This window comes from Miscanthus floridulus, chromosome 8 (assembly GCF_019320115.1).
Source record: "Miscanthus floridulus cultivar M001 chromosome 8, ASM1932011v1, whole genome shotgun sequence".
In the NCBI taxonomy this organism is placed as follows: Eukaryota; Viridiplantae; Streptophyta; class Magnoliopsida; order Poales; family Poaceae; genus Miscanthus; species Miscanthus floridulus.
In genome coordinates, this window is record NC_089587.1 from 13,146,521 (window position 1) to 13,172,953 (window position 26,433).

A 26,433-nucleotide genomic window follows, 5' to 3' on the forward strand; every position below is an offset into this window, starting at 1 on the left:
CTATGCAATCATTTTGAGAGTTTATATATGGATGTAAATGAGAATGTAGGAAAAATTAAAGACCCATATCGTATTCCATCATATTTGAAAGTAGTATACCTCAATCACCAAACATGATCCTTTTTTTTTTGGAAAAATAGATATATTATCTTTTTAAAATAGATGTCTAAAGCCAAACTTCCAATTTTAAATTACGCCCTCTTTAGTTCGTAAAAATACTAGAACATCACACATCAATCATCATCACCAAATAAAGACCACCGGGCAGCCTCACGTCCGGCATTCCCTGTTTCAGTTGCTGCGTCGCACTCGCACTCGCACGCCTCGTGCTCGTGCTCCCTCCCCTCCCCTCCCGCGTTTGGCCTGCGTGCCCGCGTCTCCCCAGATCGCAAGGAACGAACCCCGCCCGCAACCCGCCCTCGCGCCGCGGCATTTCCTCGAACGCCCCGCGCACTCGCCGCCCATGGGCTCCCTCCCGGTGCCGGCCCCGGCGGAATGCGCCCCGCAGGGGCGCGCCACGGTGTCGGCGTCGGACCTGGCGCCGCTCTTCTCCGCGCAGCGCCGGCACCTGGACCACTTCTTCGACCGCCTCGACATGTCGCAGGCAGCGGCGTTCGCGCAGGCGCTGCTGGACGCGCCGGGCGCCGTCTTCTTCACGGGCGTCGGCAAGTCGGGCATCGTGGCGCGCAAGATCGCGCAGACGCTGGCGTCGCTGGGCTTCACGCGGGCGGGGTTCCTCGCCCCCGTCGACGCGCTCCACGGCGACATCGGCGCGCTCTTCCCCGGGGACGTCCTCGTGCTCCTCTCCAAGTCCGGAGCCTCCGACGAGCTGCTCGCGCTCGCGCCCTGCGCGCGCGCCAAGGGCGCCTACCTCATCTCGCTCACCTCCGCGGCCTCGGGGGCGGACTGCCCGCTCGCCGCGGCCTGCGACCTAAACGTCCACCTGCCGCTGCAGGGGGAGGTGTGCCCCTTCGGCCTCGCGCCCGTCACCTCCACCGCCATCCAGATGGTGTTTGGGGACACCGTCATCGCCGCCATCATGGAGGCAAGGCGAGTCTCCAGGGACCAGTACGCCTCCAACCATCCCGCTGGCAAGATCGGCAAGACCCTCATCTTCAAGGTGAATCAATCACCTCTAACCCTAACATAAACAGGCTGCTGGCATTACAGTTACTTGTTTTTTTAGAAAACGCTCAATCACCTTGTGCTGACACCCGGTGTGAGACATCAGATCCCAGACACCCAGACGCTTTATCACTGCTAGGATTCCTTCACCGTTGCGTGTCGGTGGCGGTGGGATCGGTTCAAAATTGCCTTGGTTAAACGCTCATTATGATTCGATAGTCTTGTCGCTATCCAACCGACATTTTGTTTCTGTTTGTGGCTACCTATCATGTTATTTTTTGTGCATATGGAGGAGATCTTATTACTTGTCGTTTTCGCAGTCTTTTCATTGTCTCAAGAAGGATACAACAAGCTCTCAAAGCAAAGAAGAAAAATACAACAAAGTGCCTCATCATTTGTGTGCATTGTTGATTGTTTAATTGCGGCCGCTATCTACAAATGTCATAGCAGAGGATGATGAGTTAGGTGTGCATAACTTGTCGTATTTGAATGATTGATTTGTTCAGTTCATCTGCAAAGTAGTTACTGAATTCTAAAACAAGAGTAGATCTTGTCTCTTCAACCATCTGATTTATATGGGACTGTTGTTGTTAAATCAGCATTGTGCAATATCTTGTGCTGCCACCTGGTGGGAGACATAAGATCCCAGATGCTTATTACTACTAGGATTCCTTTACCGTTGCGTGTATGTGTCGTTGCGTGTTGGTGTTGGTAGGATTGGTCCAATAAATAGCCCTGGTGAAATGCGCTTTATGATTGGATAATTTTATCACCATCCAACCGACATATTTTTTTTTCTGTTTATGGTTACGTGCCACGGTCCTTTTTATATGCACATGCCATTTTTTGCCCTTTTTCCTCTGTTGCAAGAAAAACAAAACAAAAAAGTTCCTAATCATTTGTGTGTATTATCGAATGTCTAATAGTGGCAGTTATTAACAATCTACGTAGCTCTGGGTGATGTGTAAGGCCAGCTGTTCATGACATGACATATTAGAATGAAGCCTTGTTCACATGCAAAGTAGTTACTGAAAATGAAAACAAGCTTAGATCTTGTTTTCCCAGTTATCTGATTTCTGTGGGTGTTGTTATTGATCCAGCATCAGCATGTGTGTCATTTTCTTGTTTCTATAGGTGAGGTGTATTTTAGACTCTTTGTTCTTACACAAATACCTTGCAGGTTAAGGATGTTATGAAGAAACAAAATGAACTTCCTCTGTGCAAGGAGGGAGATATGATAATGGAGCAACTCACCGAGCTCACCAGTAAAGGTTGTGGTTGTCTGCTTGTGGTTGATGAAGAGCATCATTTGATTGGAACCTTCACTGATGGTGATCTCCGGCGGACACTGAAGGCAAGCGGGCCAGCTATCTTCAGTCTCACAGTTGGAGAGATGTGCAACAGGTTTGTCAACATTAACTTGCTATATATTACCTGGCCTGTATGAATTCCTTCTCTCGTAAGTACAGCGGTATTTGTAGGATACTGAGATCTTTTCAGTACATCTGGAATTTGGAAATGGCAAAGTACAAGCAGTATTTTTTTGTTCTTTCCATCTTTTATTTTCATCCTATTTCTGAAGTATTGTTTTATAAACCATATAAATTTGCATGTATTAACCTTTACAGATTGCAGTAGTAGCTGTACTATGAAAAACACAAGTCTTTCTCTCTCCCTAAAATAGCCAAGTTGCCTATATCCTCGATAGATCATGCTAATAAATGAAATTCAATATAATATGCTAAATGTTTATTATGCATTATATAGCTCTGGGTTTCATTGTTTTTGCAGAACTGTATATGTATATAGCTACATTGTGTTTTATTGAGAATAAACATTTGTTTTGTCAGCAGTAATATACTTCAATATACAATACTGTGAAACAGTTTTGAGTGAGAATAAGTAGTTTTCTTACTACCTCCGTTTTGTTTTTTCAAGAGTTTCATTGCTCGGTTCTGTTAATTTCTCATATGAACTTTCTTTGTGTGTTCAAGCTTTGATGTAAGATACACTATCAAAGAAAGAAAATTCTGTCTCATTATCGAACTGGATTTGGAACATCTCCTGCTTTTCTGATCTTTCAAGTCAATATACCAGGCTGCATATTCGTCTGTTCATTGTGACATTCAATGAAAATAAATGCCTTTGGTGTTCAATATCCACTGTTTTTGTGTAGATAATGCTCAGTTCCATATATTTGTGGTGTCGTATCTTTCATTGTATTAGTGGAACTTGTTCCTAGTCTAAGCCAGATGCTAGAGTCTTGACTAACTTCCCTGCATTATCTAACAGGAATCCAAGGACAATCACTGCAGACGCAATGGCTGTTGAAGCCATGGAGAAGATGGAGTCACCACCTTCACCTGTACAGTTCTTGCCTGTTGTCAACGAGAACAACATCGTGTGTGGGATCATCACATTGCATGGATTGGTCTCTGCCGGATTGTAGACTTCTGTGGCATCAACTTCTGCAGGATTGTAAGCTTATGTGCCAGCTTACTGGGTTCTAAACTTCTAGTTGCAGATATCCTTGCCGCCCAGTTCATACTAGGAGACGTTTTATCGCTAGAGTATTCATGTGGAGCCTAGACTCTTCAGTGTACCCTATGTATAGTGGTGGATAAGAGGAATATGGTACACTGCTGTTTTGCAGTTGGCTGTTTAATAATGCTTGTGTTTTGTACTTAATTTATTCAAAATGCCGATTATCTTGGTTCCTCTTAATGCATCCGGGTGTGTGGCAGACTGAGCCCACGTACTTTGTTTGGCTTAAACATGTTCAAATGCAAATAGATAACGTCCATCTTTTGTAGATGGCAGATTGTACCGTGCTCAATTAACTTCTCCATGTGCAAATGCAAACAGATAAGGTCACTGCATCAAGCTCAAATGTTGCGTACCCGTACCAAGCACAGACATCGTTCACAAATCACAAGCAAGGGTAAAACGGCTAACTCGACTAGAAATATGCATTTAGTAGGCGTGGTAGAGTTATACATGCACTCAACAAACACAATGGTTCATCGTGCTTCATCCGGCCTTAGTCTTTTAAGTTCCAGAAATCTAATGCAAACGGCAGACAGTGTCCTAAGACATTGTTCAAGCACACCAATGCTCCATACGTTGCAGCAGCAACGTCTACTGATGCCCAAAAGCCTCCATCATCTAGCTGCTACAAGGAAGCTTCACCTTTCCCATTCAGAATCCGGGCGTGGACGCTCTACCCTGGGCTTGCTGATAGCTGGAGATGGATGGTGATTGGTTAAAGCCTGATCCCAACCCATGATGTGCGGCAATGCAAACTGCATGAATACAAAGGCCAGGCAGTCAGAAAGTATAAATAGAGCACTATCCAATATATACTCCTAGAAAGTAAGCAATTCAATTAATGAACAACAATGGTTATGTGCAAGTGTCGAGGCATTCGTGACTCATAGGCACACACCAATCATTTTCAACAACGTAAAGTTCAGTAGCATTGAAAATTCCATATGCCTGAAAACACTGACACGGATGAACTTCATGGCAATGCTGATATATTTTTTATGGTTCTGCTAACATTGATAGATAACAAATGGAAACAGTGAAACTTACACTCAGAGCTGTGCGCATCACAGAAAACTCAGCTTTTGTGACAGGGACTGAAAGGCGATCATTAGTCTTCTCTACACTGTTCACAACAGCTGCAAAAGAAAAGAAAATTGGTGCATTTCTGAGGAGAACCAATCAGTAGACAAAGAAAGTTTAAATCAGGTACAACAGAACATATCAGATAAAAGGACATTGATGTCACACTATAATGGTAAGTGCTAACTAGCTATAGCTTGAAGCATTTCCTTTTTCATTTCAGGAAGCTGCTTTAACAGTGGCAAAAGCTCAAACTTAATACAATAGACTATCTGATCAATGGGCAATGCCTCAACAGTATTCACAAGATTCTCATATGTCCTTTCCGATAAAGTTTTTAGGCTAGCAGCAGTGCTCAATATTTGGTAGATCGAATGCCTAACAATCACAAAAACAGGCAGTTGAAGCCAAAGCGAAATAGGAGAGCCACTTACTTATATTAACAAAGTATCCACTGTCACTGCCAAGTGGAGTGATCGACAGTGATTTTTTCACCATTCCTTCATTACTTGATGCACAAAAAGAGTGGAGTTAGAATGATATATGCAAACATAAGTTCTGTCTGGTCTTTTGTGTTCATGCAGTACCACCACAAACCTTGATTTCATGGATGGGTCATGGAAAAATTCACAGGATTCAGCAGGCCCAAGACTTATCAAGCTTCCAACTTCAGTAGGTGACAGGGAAAAGAGCTACATAACAGATATTCCACAATCATAAAATTAAGGCACATGTGGTTGGCAAAAATACTAATAGGTCTTATATTCAGAATAGTTATATTCACGAGTAAATAAACTGCACAACAAATCATGGCTACCTGTTTCTTTGTATAGTCATACTTCCTTTGTCCAACAGCAGGAAAGAAGGTCAACATTACTGATCCATTTCTGCTCACTCGAGATCCTCCGGACTAATAAAACAGAGAAATTATGATGTGGAGGAAGAACAATGTATGGCCAAAAAACAATCAAATCTAAAAGGAAACATACTTCTAATTTGCTGAAACTCGGCAGTATAGGATGTATAGAAAGTGCAGCCTTTCCCTTGAACACAGTATAGCTTGCATACCTTTTGCCAGACAAGTTCTCTGCTTATAAAGGGATTAAGCAAACATCAATATTGAGGTTAGCATTCAGCATGTTAGGCTGATTTAATAAAAAGAACGAAACAAAGGATTCACCATCAAGATTTGCTGCTGAAGTTGAAACAGCTTGTTGGAATGTCAATGAACCACTCCAAAGAGATTCTTTTAGATCAAAACTCCTCCTGTGAAAGGAAAACAAGCTTTAATAACTTAAAATAGCCATTTAACTCATCGATGATAGATTGAAACTACAGTAGTGTCAGATGCTGAACTAAATCCAGCTTGCAAAAAGGGCTGCAGAAACATACCACAGAAAAAAGAATGGCTTGAATATGAAATCTCAAGGTTCAGTGATATTTTTTTTAAAAAAAATAAGACCTTTGCATGCTTGGTAAAATCTAAAATAGGAGCTACACAAACATATCAAAGCTGAATAATACTAATAGAAATGGTCATCTGTGTACAAAACAGCTAATTTTCAGCATGACTTGTATTCTCGTGATTACATAGCAGCATCAAATCCAATCCTAAATAAGTTATTGGTAAAGGTATGTTTGATCTTAATGATTTGCCATTTCACCTAACAAGATTAACTGTTCATTCAAGGCATTAGGCACATCAACTAATTGACACATTACACTTCAGGCAAATTGATTTAAACTAGGGACACAGGCAATCACATCCTGAACACTGGATACTTATATTATTGAACAATAACTCCGCTCACTAGAAGGGGGAAATAAGTAAAGTTCATTCTCGACAGCCAGCCAAGTCCTGTTATCGTTCACCCCTGCAGAATACCGCACAGGAATGTGCAATCCGCAAACGCAAGGGAAGCGGGGGAATCCTCTACAGCGAAATCTGCACCTACCAGAAAACATATCATCTGTGGAAGCGAGGTCCACAGGAACGACACGCCTGTGCATAAACCCTACCACTAAACCCCTCACCTAAAACCCCCGGCAGTACAGTACGCGCGCCGGCTCACCCGATCGAAAACCCACCCAAGTGGCTCCAAGAGCGCCGAACAAAGCGCCCGAAAATTACGACACGAGTAGACGAATGGCACCGCGGCGGCGGCCGCTCCGGGTAGCGAGGTGTGGGGAGAGATAGAATTAGGGTTTAGAGTCGCGGCTCACTTGGAGGCGGAGGGGAGGAAGCGGGAGAGCCGCAGCATCGTCTCGTCGCCTTGAAGGTCGCCGCGGCGGAGGGGAGCGGAGCGAGCGCCGAAGACTGGGGGTGCGAGCGAGTTTCGTCCCACTGCGGGGACGGCCAAGGCGCTGTCTGTCTCGGGGAGCGTGTAGGCGGCCGCGCGTCTTTACGGGCCGAAACCTAAGAGATGGGCTGTCCGTGCCACTAAGTCTAAGGCCCAATAATCAGCCTCCTGTTTGCGAGATTTTTTTTTAAAAAAATGAAAATTTTTGAACCTAACACATTATAAGTTGTTGGATCAATTTGCATCCACCTGTCAAGTTGTTATATGTAGGAATAATTTACTCTGTTTCTTAATCTTAATTTTATTAGGGCGCCATTTGAAAAGTTTGAAAGTGTGAAGTCGCCCACATTCAATAGGAAAATTTTTCAAAACTGGTAATGGTGTTATGTTCATTTGCTCTCAATGTTCAAGACGCCTTCCAAATAATTTCAGAAGTTTATGAAAACTTTTAATATTGTACAGAATTCTACCTTCAAGTTCTCCAAAAAATATTCAGCCTACATAATAATTAAGAAAAACACAAGTTTTGTTTCCCATAAAATCTTTCCTTTGTACTTGTGGCTGTAATTCACCTATTCGAATTAAAATTCAATGGAACACTTTAAGATAGCATGTCATAGCATGCAAAATAAATCATAGTTTGTGTGGATATTTGAATGGTGTTTTCAAGGTTTAAAAGAGAAGTAAGACAATTGTTTTGTTTTTCTTTTTAAGGAAAAAAGGACCAAACAAAGGGTGAATTTCCATTAACCACACGATTGGATAACATATTAACATGACGGGAAATTCACCCTTGTTTGGGCTTTTTTTATATAAAAAAACATCTCATGACGACTTTGTCGATGGAAGCATAATTTTCTAGTGTCAATAAAATACGATTAATTTAAAAAAAGTATTCCTTGTTGTAGCTCAATACATTTTTTTATGGAGGTCAAACCTGCTTTTAAAGAAGTCACAAAAAAACCCTGCTTTTAAAGATCAAATCACAAATCACAAGTCTTACAAAATGTTCACCTGAAAGTAGTTGGGACACAAGCTAACCATACAAGTCTAAAAATGCCACTCAATAGATCAATAACAGTCACTAGCACAGAATAACTTAATGGTGACCGGCGTTTTAGATTAATGGAGGCGGGCATTACAACCGCCTTCAATCAAAGATCACGGTTAATTCAACCTTTTTGGAGGCGGCTGCTTTGCCCGCCTCGGTTAATCGATTAACGGAGGCGGTCATATTAAGCTGCCCGCCTCCATTAATTGATTTAAAAAAAATAAAAAAACCCTGGCGAGCCCAATCGAGCCCGCTGCCGTCGCCGCTGCCGGATCTGGGCGCGGCCAGCCTCCTCCCTGCCAGATCCAGACTCCTTGCGCCTCCTAGATCTCGCCCGCCGTCGTCGGAGGTGGAGGGGGCCGGTGCGCCGTTGCCGGATCTCGATCCTCCTGCGTCGCCGCCACCGATGGGGAGCTCACCTCAGCAACCGCACCACCGCCGCCGGAGGAGGTCACCGCAGACCCTGTCGTCGCGGATCTGCGAGGGAGGGAGGGTGAGGGATGGATCCGCCCTGGATCTAAGAGAGGAGACAGAGGATGAAGGGCATACCTCCTCCTTGCGCCAGATCCACGACGGCTAGGGCGTGCAGCCACCGCGCGGGGCCCTCCATGCCGCCGGCCAGGGCGTGTGGCCGCTGCCGCCAGACAGGGCGCGCGGCCACCGCCGCCGGGACCTCGATCCGCCGCGTGTGAGGGATAGAAGGGAGGGAGAGAGGTGCGGTGGCCAGGGTGCGTGGCCACGCCGCCGGAGGAGGTGCGGCCACTAAGCTGCGCATGGACGCCGGAAGAGGTGAGAGAGAGAGACGTGCACGACTGCTGGGGTGAGGGAGAGAGAGCGACACACCTGCGGGAGTGAGAGAGAGGGACGAACAGCGACTGGGACAGGGAGAGAGAGACGCGCGGCTGAGAGAGGAGTGGCTGCCGGGTTGCCCAAACCCTTTGATATATACACACGCTTGCACAGTAGTGGGCTGCCTAGGGTTTGTTAGGCCTCGGCCTTTTTGGAGACTGACCTTATAGCGTGCCCGTCTCTAAAAATAGATTTACGGAGACAGGTATCTTAAGACGATCGTCTCCGACCGTCTCCGAAAATAGATTATTTTTGGAGGTAGTTGCCTTAGGATGACCGCCTCCATAAATCTATTTTTCGAGGCGGACAAAAGTGTCCGCCTCGGTAAATAAAAAATGCCCGCCTCCGTTAATCGTAGACATTAACCGAGGCGGTTGGATTTTGTGACCGCCTCCGTTAATAAAAAGACACTGTCTTGCAAAATTTTTTGCGTAGTAGTGAGTAATAATGATTTTGCCATTTGTGCAATGGACCACGTTTATTATTGCCGGTTGATTTACTTGCCATCCAGGTGTAGTACCTTTTCAAATAGTTGGATATATATGAATTGTAAGTGCAAAATTTCTCTTAAATGTGTCAAATGTGTTGGCACGTTAGGCATTACAATATGTTTGAAGGGAGAAATCATTGGGCCACCACAACCCACAAGATTTGTTCGAAAAGGAACCACTGATCTCTATGCTTCACACAATTCTGCGAGTTCATTACTTTCTCCTGTCAATTTACCTTCCGCTTGGACAAGGAAGATCATCATCGCTCAAAGAACTCAATTTTACAGATTGGAGCATTAACATTTCTTTACGCATCATGCATGCATCACAAAACTGGAGCATGTTGGGGCTAAACGGGGGGAGGAGAAGTAACTACTAGCTTAGGTCGATTTCGATTTCTGAGCGGCGGCCGGCCCGCAGAAGGCTTCCCGGTTGACGGCGGCGCCGCCGCGCACGAGGAAGTGGCCGAGCGACGGCGTGCTGGTCGCTGTGACCCGGTTCTCGTCGCACAGGAACTCCCGGCCGCACGCGCGCTCCACCTCCCGCTCGTAGTCGTGCACCATCACCTCCGTCTCCGTGCCCTTGGTCCGTGCCATCACCGCCGCCGAGTAGATCGCCGACATCCTCCCCGGCGACCCCTGCGTGAACCTTCATACCATGACAAAATCATCAGCTAATGAATTGGCTTCTTTCCTTACTCATCATTCCAAGAAACCATGGAGGACGCGGCATCCGACATGCATGGCGATGGTACATGTGCATTGGCACGTACCCACGCGGGCCGTCGACGAGGATGACGTCCCAGGCGACGTCGTAGAGCTGGTTGGGGAGGTCGTTGATGGCGAGGCGGCACTCGGAGAAGAGCAGGTTCTGGACGGGCCGGCACTCGGCGGCGCGCGCGGCGCGGGCGGCGTCGAGGAGGTCGGGGAGCTCGCGCACCGCCGTGGCGTAGGCCACGTCGTAGGCCTCCAGCCCCGGGTGCTTCCCCTCCAGGTGCGCCACGTAGTAGGGGTTCTCGTCCAGGAACACCGTGCGCCCGCCGTGGTTCAGCGCGCGCCACAGCGGCGTCTCCGCGCCCAGACCGAACACCAGCAGGTTGCACGGCGCGCGCCGCCGGAGCACCGACGCGATCGCGCGCACGTCCGGCTCCGGCATGCTCGACGACGAGTTCCCCGCCGCCGCCGCGTAATGCACCAGCGCGTCGAACACGTACCGCGGCAGGCCGGCCTCCGCGGCGCCGGCAGCGGTGACCGTGAAAGGCGCCGCCGCCTGGTACGCCACCCCGCCCGAGGCGCGCGCCGTGGAGAACACGGTGAGGAGGGACACGCAGGTGAACAAGGCCAGGAAGACCACCAGCCACATGCACCGGGACCAGACATGGAACGGCATGGGCGACGCCGGCGCCATCCCGTTCAGGGCCTTGTTCGACGACGTGTGGACGACGAGCAGCTTCGGCCCGGCCATTGCCTTCATCATCTCCGCGCTCTGGCTTTTGTGCGCTTGTGTGTGTGTGTGTCTGGAGTGAACGCTGACAAGGTTTAGTAGATGAGGATGTTGTGCAGATGGAATGGCCACTCACACTGACATTTTCAGGTGAGAGATCAGAGTTGGCAAGGGAGGAAGGAATGGAGGTTGGGATGGGATGGGGGTTGAGAGGGACTGACAGCATGCCAAGCCAGCTGAATTAAGCAAAGTTAAATAAGCTTATGTTGGATTAGTAGTTGGCATGTTTGGCAGGAAAGCAAACCAGGTTAAAAATTGCTTGAGGGTTGCAACCTGCAAGGCTTTGCTTCAGAGTGGCTCAAATTTGGGTAGGTTTTGATGGCACTCTCTGATTTTGACACCAAATCTTTCTCGCAACATTAACTATATCATTTCCTATTTAGCACAATAAAAAACCGTTTGTAATGCGATATTTTTTTCTCAATTCTCAAGTTTGTTTAGATGAAGATATTCAAAGTTGAAATTTGTTAGCACCAAATAGTCCCATTACAATTGGAATGAACAGAATGTGAATATTCCCCGGACAACATAGTCATGACACTTTTTTTAGGCAGAGTGAGGACCCATGGTTTTTTGGCATTGCAGCACAGTACCAATCTGCCACTGCCTGATGAGTGATGATACAAGAGCATAATCGAAATTCGAAAAGCAACAGAAGATGACACCAGGTTTTGGAAGGGCAGCCAGCAGCTTTCTGACCACCACCAGACGTATATGAAACAAAAGCAGCCAGGAGAGCATATCAGGTTTGGTGAGAAAAACTGCGCTAACAAATGAAGACTGGAATTCCTTGACTGATCACAAGATGCTACCAGCAGCGAACACTTAGAATGTAAGCCACAGTCATGATAGGAGCTAAAGTTCTGCAGATAGGAGGTGGCTCTCAGCTTCTCTTTCCGAGTCTCCGTTGCCTTCAAGTGAAGCCTCGGCAAAACCGAGCGTGAAACACGCAGCGCCCGCCCCCATTCCTTGTGCAGTCCAAAAGGACCAGAACCATTTCACATTTACAGGAAGTAATTCGATGAAGCAACATACCGACGCCAGTAACAATACCATAAAAGCATGGGTTGGTCATCCAAGCAGAAGAATAGTTGATAAACAGAAAGAGGGACGCGAAAACGAACCTTTTATGGTAGCAGGTAGTAATGGCAATGCTCTATCTTTGCAGATTTTCTAAAGAATATCACTGCTAAAGCCAGTATTCAACTCGAAAAATCAAAAGCGAAGGGGCTCACTAACAGTTCCTCCATACTTTCTATCCAGTTTCAGTATTTGTGCGGTCGAAGCTAACTGCAAGAACATTCTTTCGACATTCAACTATTGGAATTTGATGACCATGCCAAACATATCAACACCTTCCATCAGCCGAAAACACAAGTACAATACAACGGATAGAGATGAAAATTTTCGTTCATAAAGTTAGGCATCGGCAATGTATTTACTACGACTTAACAGATGCATTTCTGGCATCCCTGCAGTAAAGAAGCAGTAATTGGAAAGAACAAAGTTTTTAGTTTTTTACAAAATCTCACGGGTATCATGATCATCGGTTCATTGCCAGGTGTGACCATAGATATACCACAGCAAGATGTAACCAGGCTCATGCAGTCCCGCACCAGTAGGGCAAGTGCTCGTCCTTGCGAGATGTGCTAAAGAGCCCACCACATTTCAAGCAAATGAAGCTGCTCCCATCGGCAAACGCATCCAGGATTATCTGCTTCCTTCCACTCTCAGCAAGAATGCAGGCCTCATCAGAATTCAGCATATCGACAGGGTCTGATCCAGGTCCTTGTGAAGGGTTAGTATTTGTTGACTGAGCCTCTGCTATGGCACATTGGGCAAGCAAAGAGGCAAGCTCATCAACACTAGGAGTGGCCTGCAATCTCCGCGCATAGAGTTCACGCGCACGGTTCATTGTCTGCATGAGAGCTTGTTCACCACCTTGAGAGCTTGTTCACCATCATAAGGTGAGAATCAATATAACAGATACAGATGAATGGTCATGAAATGAGACAAATGAGTCTCAACGAAACAAGATAAAGTTCAAAAGGCTAATAATTACCACAAGGCTCATCATTGGGATCTATACGAACAAAATTGAAACAGACGCCTTCCAGAAGGAATCAAAATGGAAATTATGCATTTAGACAGCACTAAAAACCACTGAACCCTTCGAGAGCCCCGACCTGACGGCCTCCCAGGCGCCGGCGCCCCCCGCCCTCCCCTCCCCCTCCCCCTCCCCCTCCACCTCCCCTACCCTCCCCACCACAGATGTCGCAGGATCTGGCACTCTGGCGCCTCCGCGGGATCCGTGGCCGTCCGCGCGGAAGCTGGCGTCGGAAGCTGCCGCTGCCACCGCCGGCAGCGGACCCAAGGCCGTCCCCGCTGGATCCGGCGCTTCGGCCCCTCCGCGGCCCTCCACGCAACCGCTGCCATCGAGGTCGGGCTCCGCCGTCGCTCCGTCCACGCCGATCATGATGCCGGGCCCCACTGCAGCAGCCACCACCGGCGTCGAGCCCGCCCATGCGGGATCCACGGGCTCCGGTGCTCCAGCGCCCCCTCCGCGGCCACCTGCGCCACCGTCGACACCGCCGCCGGAAGCAGCCGCCGCGACCGCCACTGCCATCAGCAGCAGCTTGGTGGGTGTCCCCGCGGGATCCGGCACTCCAGTCTCTCCACGGCCCTCCACGCCACCACCGAGGCCAGGGTCCGCCACCACCCTGTCCGCTGCCGATGACGTCAGGCCCCACGGCTGTGGCGCCAGCATCGAGCCCGCCCCCGTGGGATGCGGCACTGGTGCATCTCCACAGATCCCCTCCCCATCCCCGCCGCTGCCGATGCCGGGGTCCACGCTCTCGGCGAATGCGGAGCCGTTCTACCCGCCTTCGGGAGGGCGCACGAAGCGCCATCGGTGGACGAACGACGGCGAGGAGTCCGACGACGACCACCCCACAACCTATCTGAGATAGGATGCTGTCCGTCGACCGGCGAAGCCGGTAACTGCGTCCCCACCGCGCACCCGAATTCGTTCAATAATCGTCGTGCCGGGCCGTGGTGGAGCGGACACTGGATGGCAGGGACATGGGCGAAGACGGTGGAGTCGTAGACGGCCGCGTCCTCAGCTGATGTGCGGCATACCTGCTCGGCCAGTGGATGGCCGCGTCCCTGCCACGACAATGCCTCGGCCAGCGCGGACGGGTCTCTGATCCCAAGGCTAATAGGTGGCGGGAGATCCTCCTCCGACTGGAGATGCGACCTGCGGCTGTCTCGGCTGAGCCTCCGAAACCGAAATATTCGGTCCCAGGTTTGGTTCCAGGTTCCCAGGAACCGAAATTATTACGGTTAATTCAGTTCCAGCACTCGGTTAACCGAATTGACCTGAAATAACCGAATTGAAGCTGAAGGTACTTTGCGCTCGTCGATGGCCCATAGAATACAGCCCAGCCCAAGGTAAACCCTAAGTCCTCACTAGTCACCGGTCACTCTCCTCAGTCACTCTCCTCACTCCTCAGTCCTCATCGGTCACCGCCCCTGACCCCGCCGCGTCGATCCATCGTCCACCCCACGGCATGCGGCCCCGGCGCTCCTGACGCCAAGTTCGTGACTCCTCCCCTCTAGTCTCCGACCCTCCCCTCCCCTCCACGACCCCGATAGGCCAACATGGGCAGCCCCCAGCCAACTAGGCGCAGGTGGCCAGCAGTCCAGCACCGGTGCAGGAGGCAGGACGCACCCACCCGGCCGCCGGCCCTAAGCCATCGTCGCCCACCGCCACTTCTTGTGATCTACTCCACAACAGCTACATCAATTGCATCCTGCAATGTAAGTGTTAAAGATCTGACTGTATTTGTGATTGATTTGTTGTGGGGATTTGTAGTTGATAACTTGACTGCATTTCTTCATATGTCTGACGAGGACATGGACCAAGACTTAAGGGATTGGGAAGAGACCTATGGTGGGAGTGATGAGAATTTCAAGGATGATAGTGATGCAGAGAAGGATGGTGCTACTACTGGGGCTGATGGTGATGCAGAGAAGGATGGTGCTGCTACTGGGGCTGATGGTGATGCAGAGAAGGAGAAGGAGGTCATTGATGTAGAAGCTGAGGAGGAAAAGAAGAGAAAGCCGATGGCATCCAGATCTAGCATGTGGGATCACTTCACCAAAATCTACGATAAAGGTCAGTTGGTCAAGGGAAAATGCAACTATTGTAGCAATGAAATTGCAGCACATCCAGTGCTCAATGGTACATCTGCTATGCGTAAGCATTTTAACACTTGCAAGCGTAATCCTCATAGAGTTAGTGATGATGCAAAACAAGGTGTTTTGTCAGTAAATCAAGGCACTAGTGTAGGTACTTGGAAGTTTGATCCTGAATTGCTTAGGTCTGCTTTTGTTGAAATGATCATACAAGATGAGGAGCCATTTGGATTTGGTGAGAAGCTTGGTTTTAGAAAGTTCATGCCTCTTGCTTGCCCTAGGTTCATTATCCCTTCTAGAAGGACATGTACTAGGGACACTGTGCAGTTGTACTTTGAGTAGAAAGCAAAACTTAAAATTTTCTTTCAAGAACAATGCAATAGAGTTTGCCTCACAACCGATGGTTGGACATCACAGCAACAAGATAATTACATGACTATGACAGCTCACTTTATAGACAAAGATTGGTGCCTGCATAAAAAGATAATTAGTTTTTTCAAGGTGAAAGGTAAAAGGGGATGATATTGGAAAACACCTGCATAAAATATTGCTTGATTGGGGGTTGGACAAAGTAATGACAATAACAATAGACAATGCTAGTGCAAATGATAGTGGTGTTAGTTATTTGAGAAGACAAATGAATAGTGTGAAAACTAGCATAGCTGGGGGCAAATACCTTCACATGAGATGTGCTGCATATATACTTAATTTGATTGTCCAAGATGGTTTGAAAGAAGTAGACCAGTCTATCAAGCATGTACAAGCTGCGATTAGATTTGTTAGGAATGGTTCATCAAGAGTGGCCAAATTTAAAGAGATTGCACAATGGGAGAAAGTGGACAGCAAGGCATTCTTGAACCTTGATGTGTGCACTAGGTGGAACTCGACATATGATATGCTAAAAGCAGCTTGCACATATGAAAAGGTGTTTGCAAGGTATCCAGATGAAGATCCATACTATACAATTGAATTGCTTAGTGACATTAAGCCAGGTGTTCCTGGTCCAGGAGTTCCTGATGAGCATGATTGGGATAATGCAAGAAAACTAGCTGAGTTTCTAGGGCATTTTACTAAAGTAATGAAACATGTTTCAGCATCATTAAGTGTGACTGCTCACACTTACTTTCATGAGATCGGAGAGGTCAATGAATTAGTGAATGAATGGATGAGTAGTTCTGATTTCTGTCCAGCAAGAAATGGGGAGAAGAATGAAAGACAAGTATGACAAGTATTGGGGGAAGTGGCATGAACATTTACAAATGCAAACTGACAAGGCAAAGGGAAAGGAGAAGGAAAATATTAACTTGCTGATTTTTTGTTGCTGCTGTACTTGATCCTAGATACAAGCTTTCATAGTATACAGAAATGGTAATCGAAGAGATGTATGGTGTCGGTGTTGGACAGAAAGTTTGGGCTGCAATTACCAAATGCTTGCAAGACCTTTTTGAAGAATACAAGAACAATAGTTCTCCAAGTGATGTGTAGCCCCAACCAAGTGAATCACCCCCATCTAAGCAAGGTGGAGAGGGTGCTAGAAAGTTGAAGACTAAGCTGACAAAGAAGATTAAGCTGAACAATAGAACAAGCAGTTGCAGCAGGGGCAACAGGACTGAACAGGATAAGTACTTGGCTGAAGAGTGTGAAGAAGATACCAAAATGTTTGATATTCTTGCTTGGTGGAAGGGGTAGTCCACTAGATTTCCCATATTTTCTACATTGGCCTGTGATGTGCTCGCCATTCCAATATCCACAGTGGCTAGTGAATCGGCCTTTAGCACAGGCGGGTGTATTCTAGATGATTTTAGGAGTTCACTCACTCCATTTATGGTTGAAGCTCTTGTTTGCACTCAAGATTGGCTTAGAAGAGCAACTCCCATCAACTTAGTAGAGAATACAGAAGAATTGACCAAACTAGAAGAAGGTGACCATTTATTGTACCATTTCTTTATTGTTTTCAACAATGAAAAAATATTTAATGTTTTCTTTGTTTGTTGTTTTCTATTTTCAGAATTTATTCAAGAATTCAAGGACAAAGCCATTGTTGATGCCCATGCTGCCAAGTCACAAATCCAAGGCAGCAAAAAGAAGATGGTTACATCCACCAACATCAGCTCATCACAGCCAAGCAAGTCCTCCAATCCAAGCAAATCCTCAAAGGAAAGCAAGAACAAGAAATAGTCTAGTATGCATGTTTCTCCTTGGCATAATCTTATTTTTTTTTCAATCTGCATGTTTCATTATTTCATATTCTGATGGCTACCATTTCCTGCTACCTAATGTGGAAAAGTGTAGACTGGCCAATTCCACCTTTCTTTAGTGTCCTGAAGCAAAATTTCTTTTTCTAATCTAGTTTCTTACTGATATGGCACTATTGAAACTACCAGACAGTTTTAGGTTGGAACAACCTTAATGGTTCTAAGTAATATGTTGATTGTTTATTTCCATGACTGCGCTAGGTAGTACGGCGACCAGATCAGTTAGTGCTAGACAGTGAGCGGTATCCGCATTTCTTGAGCTCGTAATGCTTACGCTGTTATCCATTACGGACTAGCCAAACCAAACAGGAAGAGATGCAACCAGATTGTGTCGCCGTGAACTGATAAGAGGCCAAACCATTTTGCTTCATATTGGTGGTCAGTCATCTGATAGTCATGGTTAGACTTGTGATTAATCTTGTACTTTTTAATGTTGTGTATGTACTGAATCCCATGATGTTCATGATCATTATTCCAATTCCTCCCCCAACCAATAAGAATTTTGACAGTGCATAAGTTCATTTTAGAACATGATACAAACAATACATATTTATTCCACATCTTTGTACAGGTCAAGTATCTTGGAGGAGTGTGGACTGGTTCTGAGAAGGTGCAGCCGTACAGGCAAAATGGTGGACTTCTTGTTTCACTTGTGCTGTTGGACTTGGACCTCTTGTTTTTTCATTGCTCTATATGCTTGAATATGTGTGTGTGGTGCTGAACGCCTGGAGGCTGGAGCTATGGAGCATTGCTATGCTGTTGCCTGTTGGACCTCTTGTTTTTTACTGTAGGCTTGAATATTGCTCTATGCTTGAATATTTGAGAGAACAATAATATATATGTGTTGTACTGTTGTTTTATGCTGCATTGTTGTTTAAATTGCCCCTTTTGACTGCATGAAAATCAGGCAAAATGCTGCTAAAATTTGCAAATGAATGGGTTGTTTCTTGATTCCTAAAAATTTCGGTTCCTTCGGTTAGAACCAAAACCGAACCGAATTACCCGAAACCAAAATTCCTCGGTTCCGCATTTCCAAAGTAACCGATCTGTCCCTTAGTCTCAGGTAACAGAATTATCTGAAGAACCGAAGAACCGAACCGATCGGTTTCGGTTAACCGAACGCCCAGGCTGACTGCCAGTTACCACGGCGTTGCCTGCGCTACCACGGCTTCAACCACCTCGCTAGGGATTGCAAGCGGACCAGGGCTACTGCGACAACAAAGGCGAAGGGTGGCACTGTTCGTGGCGAGGTGCCACAGGCCCCCCCCCCCCAGAGCACACCTCGCGGTGGCCCATCGAGCTCGGTTGGGGCCGGGGTGGGCACTAGTAGAAGACGGTGACGACGCTGGTGGTGCCGGAGGAAGCTGGCAAGTGACTCCAGCGTGGACGCTGTGGCAGAACCGCCTAATCTAATGCCTCCCAGGAGTACCCGTCTTCCGTTAGACACTAAGTACTCAAGGGAGCACACCAAATTATGCGGTTCCATCAAGCACGCCCCAATGGAGAACTCAAAAATCCATATTTTTCCATCAGGATCACAAATGAGAGAATAAAGCTTACATCATTATTAACCATTTCTTACATCACTTTCCATGTAACATCAGAGTATAATATTTATTGTTTATAATAGCGAAATATGATCATGTTATCAGAGTTATGAACCATTTAATTTAACAACGGAATATAAACATGTGATCAGAGTTACAGCAGAAATAAATATCTATTCATGACATGATGAAGCATTGATATATAGACTATGACAACAGATTATAAAACTTCTATTTATAAAAATATTTAGTGAGAGTTATAAATAAAGACTGTGATCGCAGCGTAAAGGAATTCTCTCTGAGTCCACCAGGAGGGATCCACACATAAGAGTCAGCTCTAGCACCCGCCTGTAACCTGCAATAGGGGGAAATAAAACCCTGAGTACTCAATTGTACTCAGCAAGACTTACCCGACAGGAGGAAAGAAAAGACTCTAAGGATATGTAAGGATATCTGGCTTGTGGGTTTATTGCATCTACAGGAGCATTATTAAAAGTGCATCCGTATATTCAATTTTATTAGCAGTCAACATTGGCTTATTAACTAACCATTCTATGTAAGCACCTATGCTACTTTCAAGCAGGTGGTAAGCAATCAAAATCATTTTACCATCTTTCATCTTCTAGTTCTTACTACGGTGCTAGATTGTAGACAAGTCGTATCGGATCGCTGGCGAGAATCAATGTGCCCAGCTGGGTACCCCGAAACACACGCCCCGCTTGTACCCTAGGCACAAGTAGGACCAACCCACTACCCTCCTGTCATGGGGTCTAGGTCCACATCCAAACTTGGACTCTAAGCTCCCGCTCCTGAGTCCTGGACTCAGTGCAGTGTTTGGACCTCCACCCAAAAACCACCCTGAAAGTTGGCCCAGAAAAAGCTAGAACCCATGACAAGAGAGTAATAAGTCTTTCCTGTGCCCATACACAAGTATATGCTTGTGATAATAGGTCTGTGACTTGCCTAGAGTCCAATGCAACGGTCGGTCCTTAACCGACACAAATAGTGAAAATAGTGTAACCAAGCTATGCCCCGTTGGCCGCATGACACAACCTCTTACACCCATCAATACCCAAACCATATCCCTGTCCGGTCTCCATTTACCATTCATATATATATATATATATATTCAAGTGATAATAATATAGTAACAACAATAATATATTTCCTATCTCTCGCGAGTGACAGACAATCACTCGACTTCCATCGGAGTCCTGTAGCATAGCAATCTACATGATCCTGTCATACCAGTAAGACTCATAGGATATATATATATATATTATATATATATATATATATTATATATATATATATATGCAAGTGGGTTTCATTCAGCTCCTTAAAACTTAATGCACGGACATAAATTAAAGTGCAGAATAGTAGGGGTTATGCACCGGGGCTTGCTTGGGTAAGATATATACTAAAAAGTTAGTATCTGCATCTTCAGATCATTCGCCATCATGTGAATAGAAAGCCCATTGCATCATCTCCCAGAGAGAATACCATTACACCATCTTCAGATTCCTAATCATCCTTCAATTGATCCGTTGATCCATCATCGTACCTATATGATATGCATTGATGCAAATGATAATTAACAATGCAACAATAACTCTTAAAACAGAGTACATACTACGAACTAACAAGCTAGCTCTAATGACTAACGTACTAGCCTACGCATCAATATCATTGAGGAAGGTGTCATTTCCCAACAAGTGCTTTAGTTATAAAATTCCAAGGTGTTTCTTAATTTCATTTATTTGATTTACTATATATTCAAACTAGGGCTCATTTGCTATCTTAGTAATTTAATTTCTCTGTAACTAAAAAAAACAGTGGAACCTAACCATATGATGAACCTACCATAAAAATTTCATAGCATTTGGAGCAAGGAAACTAATTTAATTAATTACAACAACAATAGATTAATTTTTAAGGCAAATTATTTTGCACTAAAGCATATGATTTTATGTGTTCACTGTGTAGTACAATCTATGTAGAGTTTAACAAAATTGGATTTGTCATTTTACGACTTTTATTTGATTTATTACGGATTTTACAAATCACAGCCGATTTTAAGGGATTAATAAAAGTGATAAAAAGGAAAAAGGCTTCGCCGTCCATTTCAGCCCAAGTCAGCCCAATCCGACGGGAGGCTAGCCCACGCGGCCAACCGGCATGGCCCAGCCAGAGCAGGGCGACCCACATGGGGCGCGCGGCACCAGGCCCAGGGACGGCATAAGGCCGGCCCAGCTCGGAAGAGCCTAGGTGGGGATGCACTTTTTGCATAAGAGACCCTATAGTAATGTGAAAACCAACCTGAGATCTAGGGCACTATTTATATGAGTCATCCAATTTGTATCAAGCACCATGGAAATGTTTGGCTTCTCTATTCCCTAGACCTCATGAGCACTAGAGCAGAGCACGTCGGCGTGTGGCGGCTGCTCGATGGCCAAGCTTGACCGGGGAAGGCTTGTCCATGGCTGTGCAAGAACTGATGGCCTATCCCACCTATGGGCGCACGCAAAGGGGCGAAGGCACAGGGCGCGGCACGCCGTGACATGGTTAGCCATAGCGACGGCCATGGTCGTCTAGTCCAAGGTAGTGGCGCGGATGTTCTGGTGAACCAGGGCTACATATATACCAATGAAAAGCGGGGAATCATAAGGGAGTTGCCACGGATACACGTAGGGTGTTAGTGGAGGCGGAGGAAGACCGAGCAAAGCCGGCCATGTGCGAGCCGACAGGCTCCGTGTGCTCCGACTTGGCACCTAGGGTGAGGCTGGAGACAAACACCAACTCCGCCAGCACCTGCAATCCACCGCCAAGCCATCTAGGCACCGGCAAGTGCCAAGAGTAACAAGAAATCTACAACTTGGATCACACAATTGCCTCTAGAATGCAAGAACACAAAGCAATGCACTTGGATCACTCAATATCTCAAGAAATTCGCAATCAAGCAAGAGAGTAGGAGTAGGAGGGAGTAGCTTCACTCAATGTATGCTTATGATCATCAAAATGTGCAAGAGAGAGCTCCCTCAACAGGCCACCACACTTATATAGGTAGCTCCAAAGAATAGAGATGTTGGCTCTTTCATTTGGGCTCTGCCTAACCGCACCAGATGCGCCGGTCAAGCCTGATTGGATGCATGCATAGCATCTAGTCGCTCCTGGCCGTCCACGTGGCAGTCCCTGTTTAACCATGGCCATTGGATTTCAACGGCTAGGATGACCCCGCGCCTTCTCATGTGCACCGGACACGCGCACCGAATGCGCTGTCCGCTGATTGGACGCTCGCACTGGGCAAGTTCGGTGCCGACCAGAGAGCTCCCTGAGCCCTGGCCGCGTGATCAGACACATCTGCTATAGCCAACCGGACGTAGCCAGTGTTCGGTGCTCACAAAGCCATGCCTCCAACCCTAGGACTGGACGCGTGAACAGTAGAGCCGACGCGTTAGGTCCTCTACTCTCACCAGCGTCTGGTTCGAGCTGCTGCTGTGCCGAAATGATTGGACACCATGGCCAGCGTCCGGTCCCACAGGGACTAGAGTCCGGTCACCCCTGGTGACTTTGATTTGTCTTGTTTCTTTGCCCCTTGATCTCGTGTGCTAACACCTAAGTGATCTATCACTTGTGCACTTGTGTTAGACTTTTTCAAACATTTTTCAAGGGTTTTTTCACATCGCTCTCTAGATCCTACATGCATATGCAACTTGTCACTTGATCTAGAGGCACTTAGACAACCATAAGCGATGAAATTCCCCTCTTCATAGTACGGCTATCTAACCTAAATATGATCACACCCTCTATGGTGTCTTGATCACCAAAACAAAATGACTCCTATGGTTTATACCTTTGCCTTGAGCCCTTTTGTTTTTCTCTTTCTTTTTTTTTCAAGTTTGGAGCACTTGATCACCATGATCATCACCTTGTGGCCTTCACCATCTCCACCATGGCATGCCATCGAGCTCCATCTTGGTGTGTACTTAACCTAGCTCATAATCACACTTAGAGTCCAAAGGTTCGTACACTAGGTTTCATCAATTAGCCAAAATAAAACTAGGGCTTTCAGAGGGTACACAGGTAATTGATTTTTATTTGGGCCATTCAACAAGGTGGCATTCTAACCATGACGATGCTGATAAATGAATATTATTTGCTTGGATGGTAGGGGATGAGGCAAACAAATGATGAACATGACAGGATAATAAATCCATGTCATGATCATGTTGACAGGACAGCGGCACAGGTAAATTTAAATTGGATGAATATTTTATGAAATTTGAGTGCAAATGACATGTTTATGTGTCAAATCTTAGCTGACAATGGGAAACTAAATATTGCACTGCAGGTAGTTGAAAAAGGAAGATGGGATGAGAGAGGGGATGGGGAGTACGGTGACCAGAACACTACAGGAGCACACAATGTGAGATAATCTGGGCAGTCACTTTACATTTTGTAATTTATGGTTGAGTAAATTTATAGGAAAAAAACATGTACAGGTGGGCATAACAGAGGACACCGGGATTAGCATGGATCTACCACCTTGAGCTAAGACAAAGGGACGTTGCAAGACCTCATTAGAAAAGAATGAATCTACCACCTCTTGGAGCACAATGCGAGAAGAAGAGAAATAGAAAATGCAGCGTTTGTAAAATGTATTCAACACATAACTCAGTGACATGCCCAACGTTGGAAAAGAATCAAGAATGCCTTGAAGCGATAAAGAATAAAAAGAGGGGCAGACCTGTAGGATTAAAGAACAAGCAAAACAAGGCTTTGCATGGAAACGATAGGAAGATGGAGGAGAGGCCGATGGAAAGGAGGAGACTGTTGGACGACCGTTCTTATATAGAAATTCATAGCAGTTCAGAGGACGATGATGAATATGTTGTTGAAGCTGACCTAGTTTGAAACTTTGTCACAATATGAACAATAACAATTATTGGTTAAATGATGTCTGAACTTTAGCCTTGCTGTTGGAAATTTGGGTAGCCCTTGCTGTCATGTTTTTTAAATGTTGCTTGTGTCTGTACTCCATTCTTTCGGAAATAACCTTGGTAAGGTGCATGCTGTAGTAGCTGTAGGCTTTATGACCTAGTAGTTGTTAGTGTTGGCCAATAGGATCACCGGCTCAGGTGAGTGAATCACTCACTAGTCTTGTCGAGCACCCGCTAGTGTTGCCGAGCACCCACTAGCCATGCCGACCACGAACAAGCGTTGTCTGTCCCCACACACTATGGCTAGAGCTAGAAGAAGAAGGGAGAACAGAGCATACACACACAGTACAAGACACCAGCGTTGGCCAAAGCCCTATATGGGAGATGGCAAATCTGAACTCTCTTTACTGAGTTATCGTGGTAGTCTATTTATATAACTCTATCCATCTAGTCCCAGTACAGCTGCCCTGCTGCAACAGTGACTAGATAACATATAGGGTTGACTCTGCGCTAGCCTCTACATGTGGCTACAGTGCTGTAGGTGAGCCATGCGGCGCCTGCACCTGCAGCGGCTACAGTATCACAGTAGGGGCCTTTTTGGCACCGCCTTCCCTTGCTATGTTCACACAAGGTAGTAGTAGATTATCTAACAATCTTCCCCTAATCCTACTGCTAACCCTTGTACCCCCTCGATGCCGATCATCTCCTTCAGCTCCGTGAGTCGAAGACGTCCGAGCGGCTTGGTGAGGACGTCCGTGAGTTGCTGACCAGTTTCGACGAACACGATGATGATCTACCCTCCATCGACACAGTCCCTAAGGAAGTGGAACTTTACGTCGATGTATTTGCTCCGGTCGTGTAGAACCGGATTCTTCACGAGGGCGATGGCGGACTGGTTGTCCACCATCATTGCTGGTGGGTGAGCTTCCACGCCGATCAGCTCACCCAGCAGCCGGCGTAGCCACACAACTTGGCACACCGCTGTGGCCGCCGCTACGTACTCTGCCTCGCACGTAGATAGCGCCACCACCTTCTGTTTTAGCGACAGCCATGAAATTGGAGCCAACCCGAGGAAGATGAGCATGCCAGAGGTGCTCCATCGTCCGTCTATGTCCCCCCGTCATATCTGCATCGCTGAACACAGTGAGCTGTAGCCTACTCTCACTGGTTTTGGGAAAGATGATCCCCTGATCCACCATCCCTTTGATATAGCGCAGTAGCCGCTTCACCGCAGCCCAGTGATCCTCTCTAGAATCCTCCATGAAGCAACTGACATAGCCTACAACGAATGCAATGTCTGGCCTTGTGTGGACTAGGTAGCGTAGTCCACCGATGATGCTCCGGTAGAGTGTTGCATCCACCTTCACCATGGTACCGGCCTTCGTCAGCTTTAGCCGCTCCTCCATCGGAGTCACGCATGGCTTGCACTCAGCCATGCCGCCCCTCTCCAATAGCTTGGAGGCATACGCGCTCTGACCGAGCGTGAATTCCTCCTTCCCCTATCTCACCTCAATGCTGAGGTAGTAGGAGAGTGTGCCGAGATCGCTCATACGAAAATGAGCCACCATCTCATGCTTGAAGTATTGATGTCCTCCGTGCGTGCGTCGGTGATGATCAAGTCATCCACATACACACCGACGATGAGCTCCTCCTTCCTCTATCGTCGCGTATAGAGCGCGTGCTCGATTGCACACCATTGAAACCCAAGCTCACCCAGTGTGGCGTCAAGCTTGGCATTCCATGCTTGTGGGGCCTACCACAGCCCATAGAGCACCTTGCGCAGTCAGAGCACCCTGTGCTCCTCTCCCTTGATAGCAAAACCTAGAGGTTGCCTGACGAAGACCGTCTCCACCAACTCGCCGTTGAGGAAGGCCGATTTAATGTCCAAGTGATGGACACGCTAGTCCTTTGTTGCTGCCAAGGCTAGTAGCAAATGAACCGACTCTATGAACGCTACTAGTGCAAAGACCTCCTCGAAGTCTATGCCCTTGTGTTGAACAAAGCCTTGGGCGATGAGGCGTGCCTTGTGCTTGACAATGGCGCCGAGCTCATCCTGTTTGACCTTGTACACCCACTTTAGGCTGATCGGACAACATCCTAGAGGTGGATCGACGAGCTACCATGTCTCATTTTCCTCGATTGCCTTCATCTCCTCCAACATCGCCCGTCATCAGTTTCCATCCTGCTCGGCCAGCGCGAATGTGGGTGGTTCCTCTGCACTGACGAGCAGCAGCTCTACATCATTGAGCAGCTGACCAGCCAGTCCTAAGGGTCCTGTGCCACCGACGATGTCATCCAGCCTGTGGAACCACACCTCCTCACCTTCGTGGAAGGCATTTATGAACTCAGTGATGTCACTTGGGGGTGAGGTGAACTCAACCAGCGTTGATGGAGTTCCCTGTTCCGCCAGAGTGCTCGGTATAGCACCTTGAGTGCTCGGCACCCTGGTTGCAGTGCTCAGCACTACTTCTAGACTTCTCGTCATAACTCCTGTAGTGTTCGGCCACACTGTAGGAGTGCCTAGCCTCAGTCTTGGAGTGGTCGGCAC

At 46.9% G+C, this 26,433-nt stretch overlaps 5 protein-coding genes and 1 long non-coding RNA gene across 12 annotated transcripts; 2 read left to right on the forward strand and 4 right to left on the reverse strand.

Annotated features, from left to right (window-relative positions):
• Window positions 1–343: 343 nt before the first annotated feature.
• LOC136475763 (probable arabinose 5-phosphate isomerase) lies at window positions 344–3,813 on the forward strand. Its single transcript, XM_066473356.1, has 3 exons — window positions 344–1,120; window positions 2,306–2,529; window positions 3,418–3,813. The coding sequence occupies exons 1-3, from the start codon at window positions 464–466 to the stop codon at window positions 3,572–3,574; spliced, it is 1,038 nt and encodes a 345-aa protein (XP_066329453.1). The 5' UTR covers window positions 344–463; the 3' UTR covers window positions 3,575–3,813.
• Window positions 3,814–4,063: 250 nt separating this feature from the next.
• LOC136475765 (single-stranded DNA-binding protein WHY2, mitochondrial-like) lies at window positions 4,064–7,130 on the reverse strand. The gene is made up of 8 exons (XM_066473357.1): window positions 6,976–7,130; window positions 5,933–6,018; window positions 5,742–5,839; window positions 5,570–5,662; window positions 5,350–5,444; window positions 5,187–5,260; window positions 4,720–4,808; window positions 4,064–4,427 (listed from the first exon to the last, which is right to left on the reverse strand). Exons 1-8 carry the CDS (start codon window positions 7,011–7,013, stop codon window positions 4,311–4,313), a joined length of 690 nt encoding a protein of 229 aa, XP_066329454.1. The 5' UTR covers window positions 7,014–7,130; the 3' UTR covers window positions 4,064–4,310.
• An 874-nt stretch (window positions 7,131–8,004) lies between these two features.
• Window positions 8,005–9,021, reverse strand: LOC136475766 (uncharacterized). Its single transcript, XR_010763281.1, has 2 exons — window positions 8,653–9,021; window positions 8,005–8,580 (listed from the first exon to the last, which is right to left on the reverse strand). It is a non-coding gene; the product is annotated as an uncharacterized lncRNA (long non-coding RNA).
• A 697-nt stretch (window positions 9,022–9,718) lies between these two features.
• On the reverse strand, window positions 9,719–11,075 carry LOC136471137 (protein IRX15-LIKE-like). The gene is made up of 2 exons (XM_066468863.1): window positions 10,216–11,075; window positions 9,719–10,091 (listed from the first exon to the last, which is right to left on the reverse strand). Exons 1-2 carry the CDS (start codon window positions 10,917–10,919, stop codon window positions 9,824–9,826), a joined length of 972 nt encoding a protein of 323 aa, XP_066324960.1. The 5' UTR covers window positions 10,920–11,075; the 3' UTR covers window positions 9,719–9,823.
• Window positions 11,076–13,089: 2,014 nt separating this feature from the next.
• LOC136468581 (uncharacterized) lies at window positions 13,090–13,713 on the reverse strand. Its single transcript, XM_066467097.1, has one exon. The coding sequence runs from the start codon at window positions 13,711–13,713 to the stop codon at window positions 13,090–13,092; it is 624 nt and encodes a 207-aa protein (XP_066323194.1).
• LOC136471138 (rRNA biogenesis protein rrp36-like) lies at window positions 13,213–18,566 on the forward strand. Of its 7 annotated transcripts, none has more exons than XR_010761941.1 (4): window positions 13,213–17,064; window positions 17,152–17,325; window positions 17,970–18,030; window positions 18,456–18,566. XR_010761941.1 is itself a non-coding variant. In XM_066468866.1 (3 exons), the coding sequence occupies exons 1-2, from the start codon at window positions 14,607–14,609 to the stop codon at window positions 18,002–18,004; spliced, it is 552 nt and encodes a 183-aa protein (XP_066324963.1). In that variant the 5' UTR covers window positions 13,213–14,606; the 3' UTR covers window positions 18,005–18,030; window positions 18,456–18,566. The 7 variants fall into 7 exon arrangements, 3 of the variants coding, with proteins under 3 accessions (XP_066324963.1, XP_066324961.1, XP_066324962.1); XR_010761942.1 differs by having other exon boundaries at window positions 13,213–15,123; XR_010761940.1 differs by lacking the exon at window positions 18,456–18,566 and having other exon boundaries at window positions 13,213–14,396; window positions 14,544–17,064; window positions 17,970–18,261.
• Window positions 18,567–26,433: the final 7,867 nt, after the last annotated feature.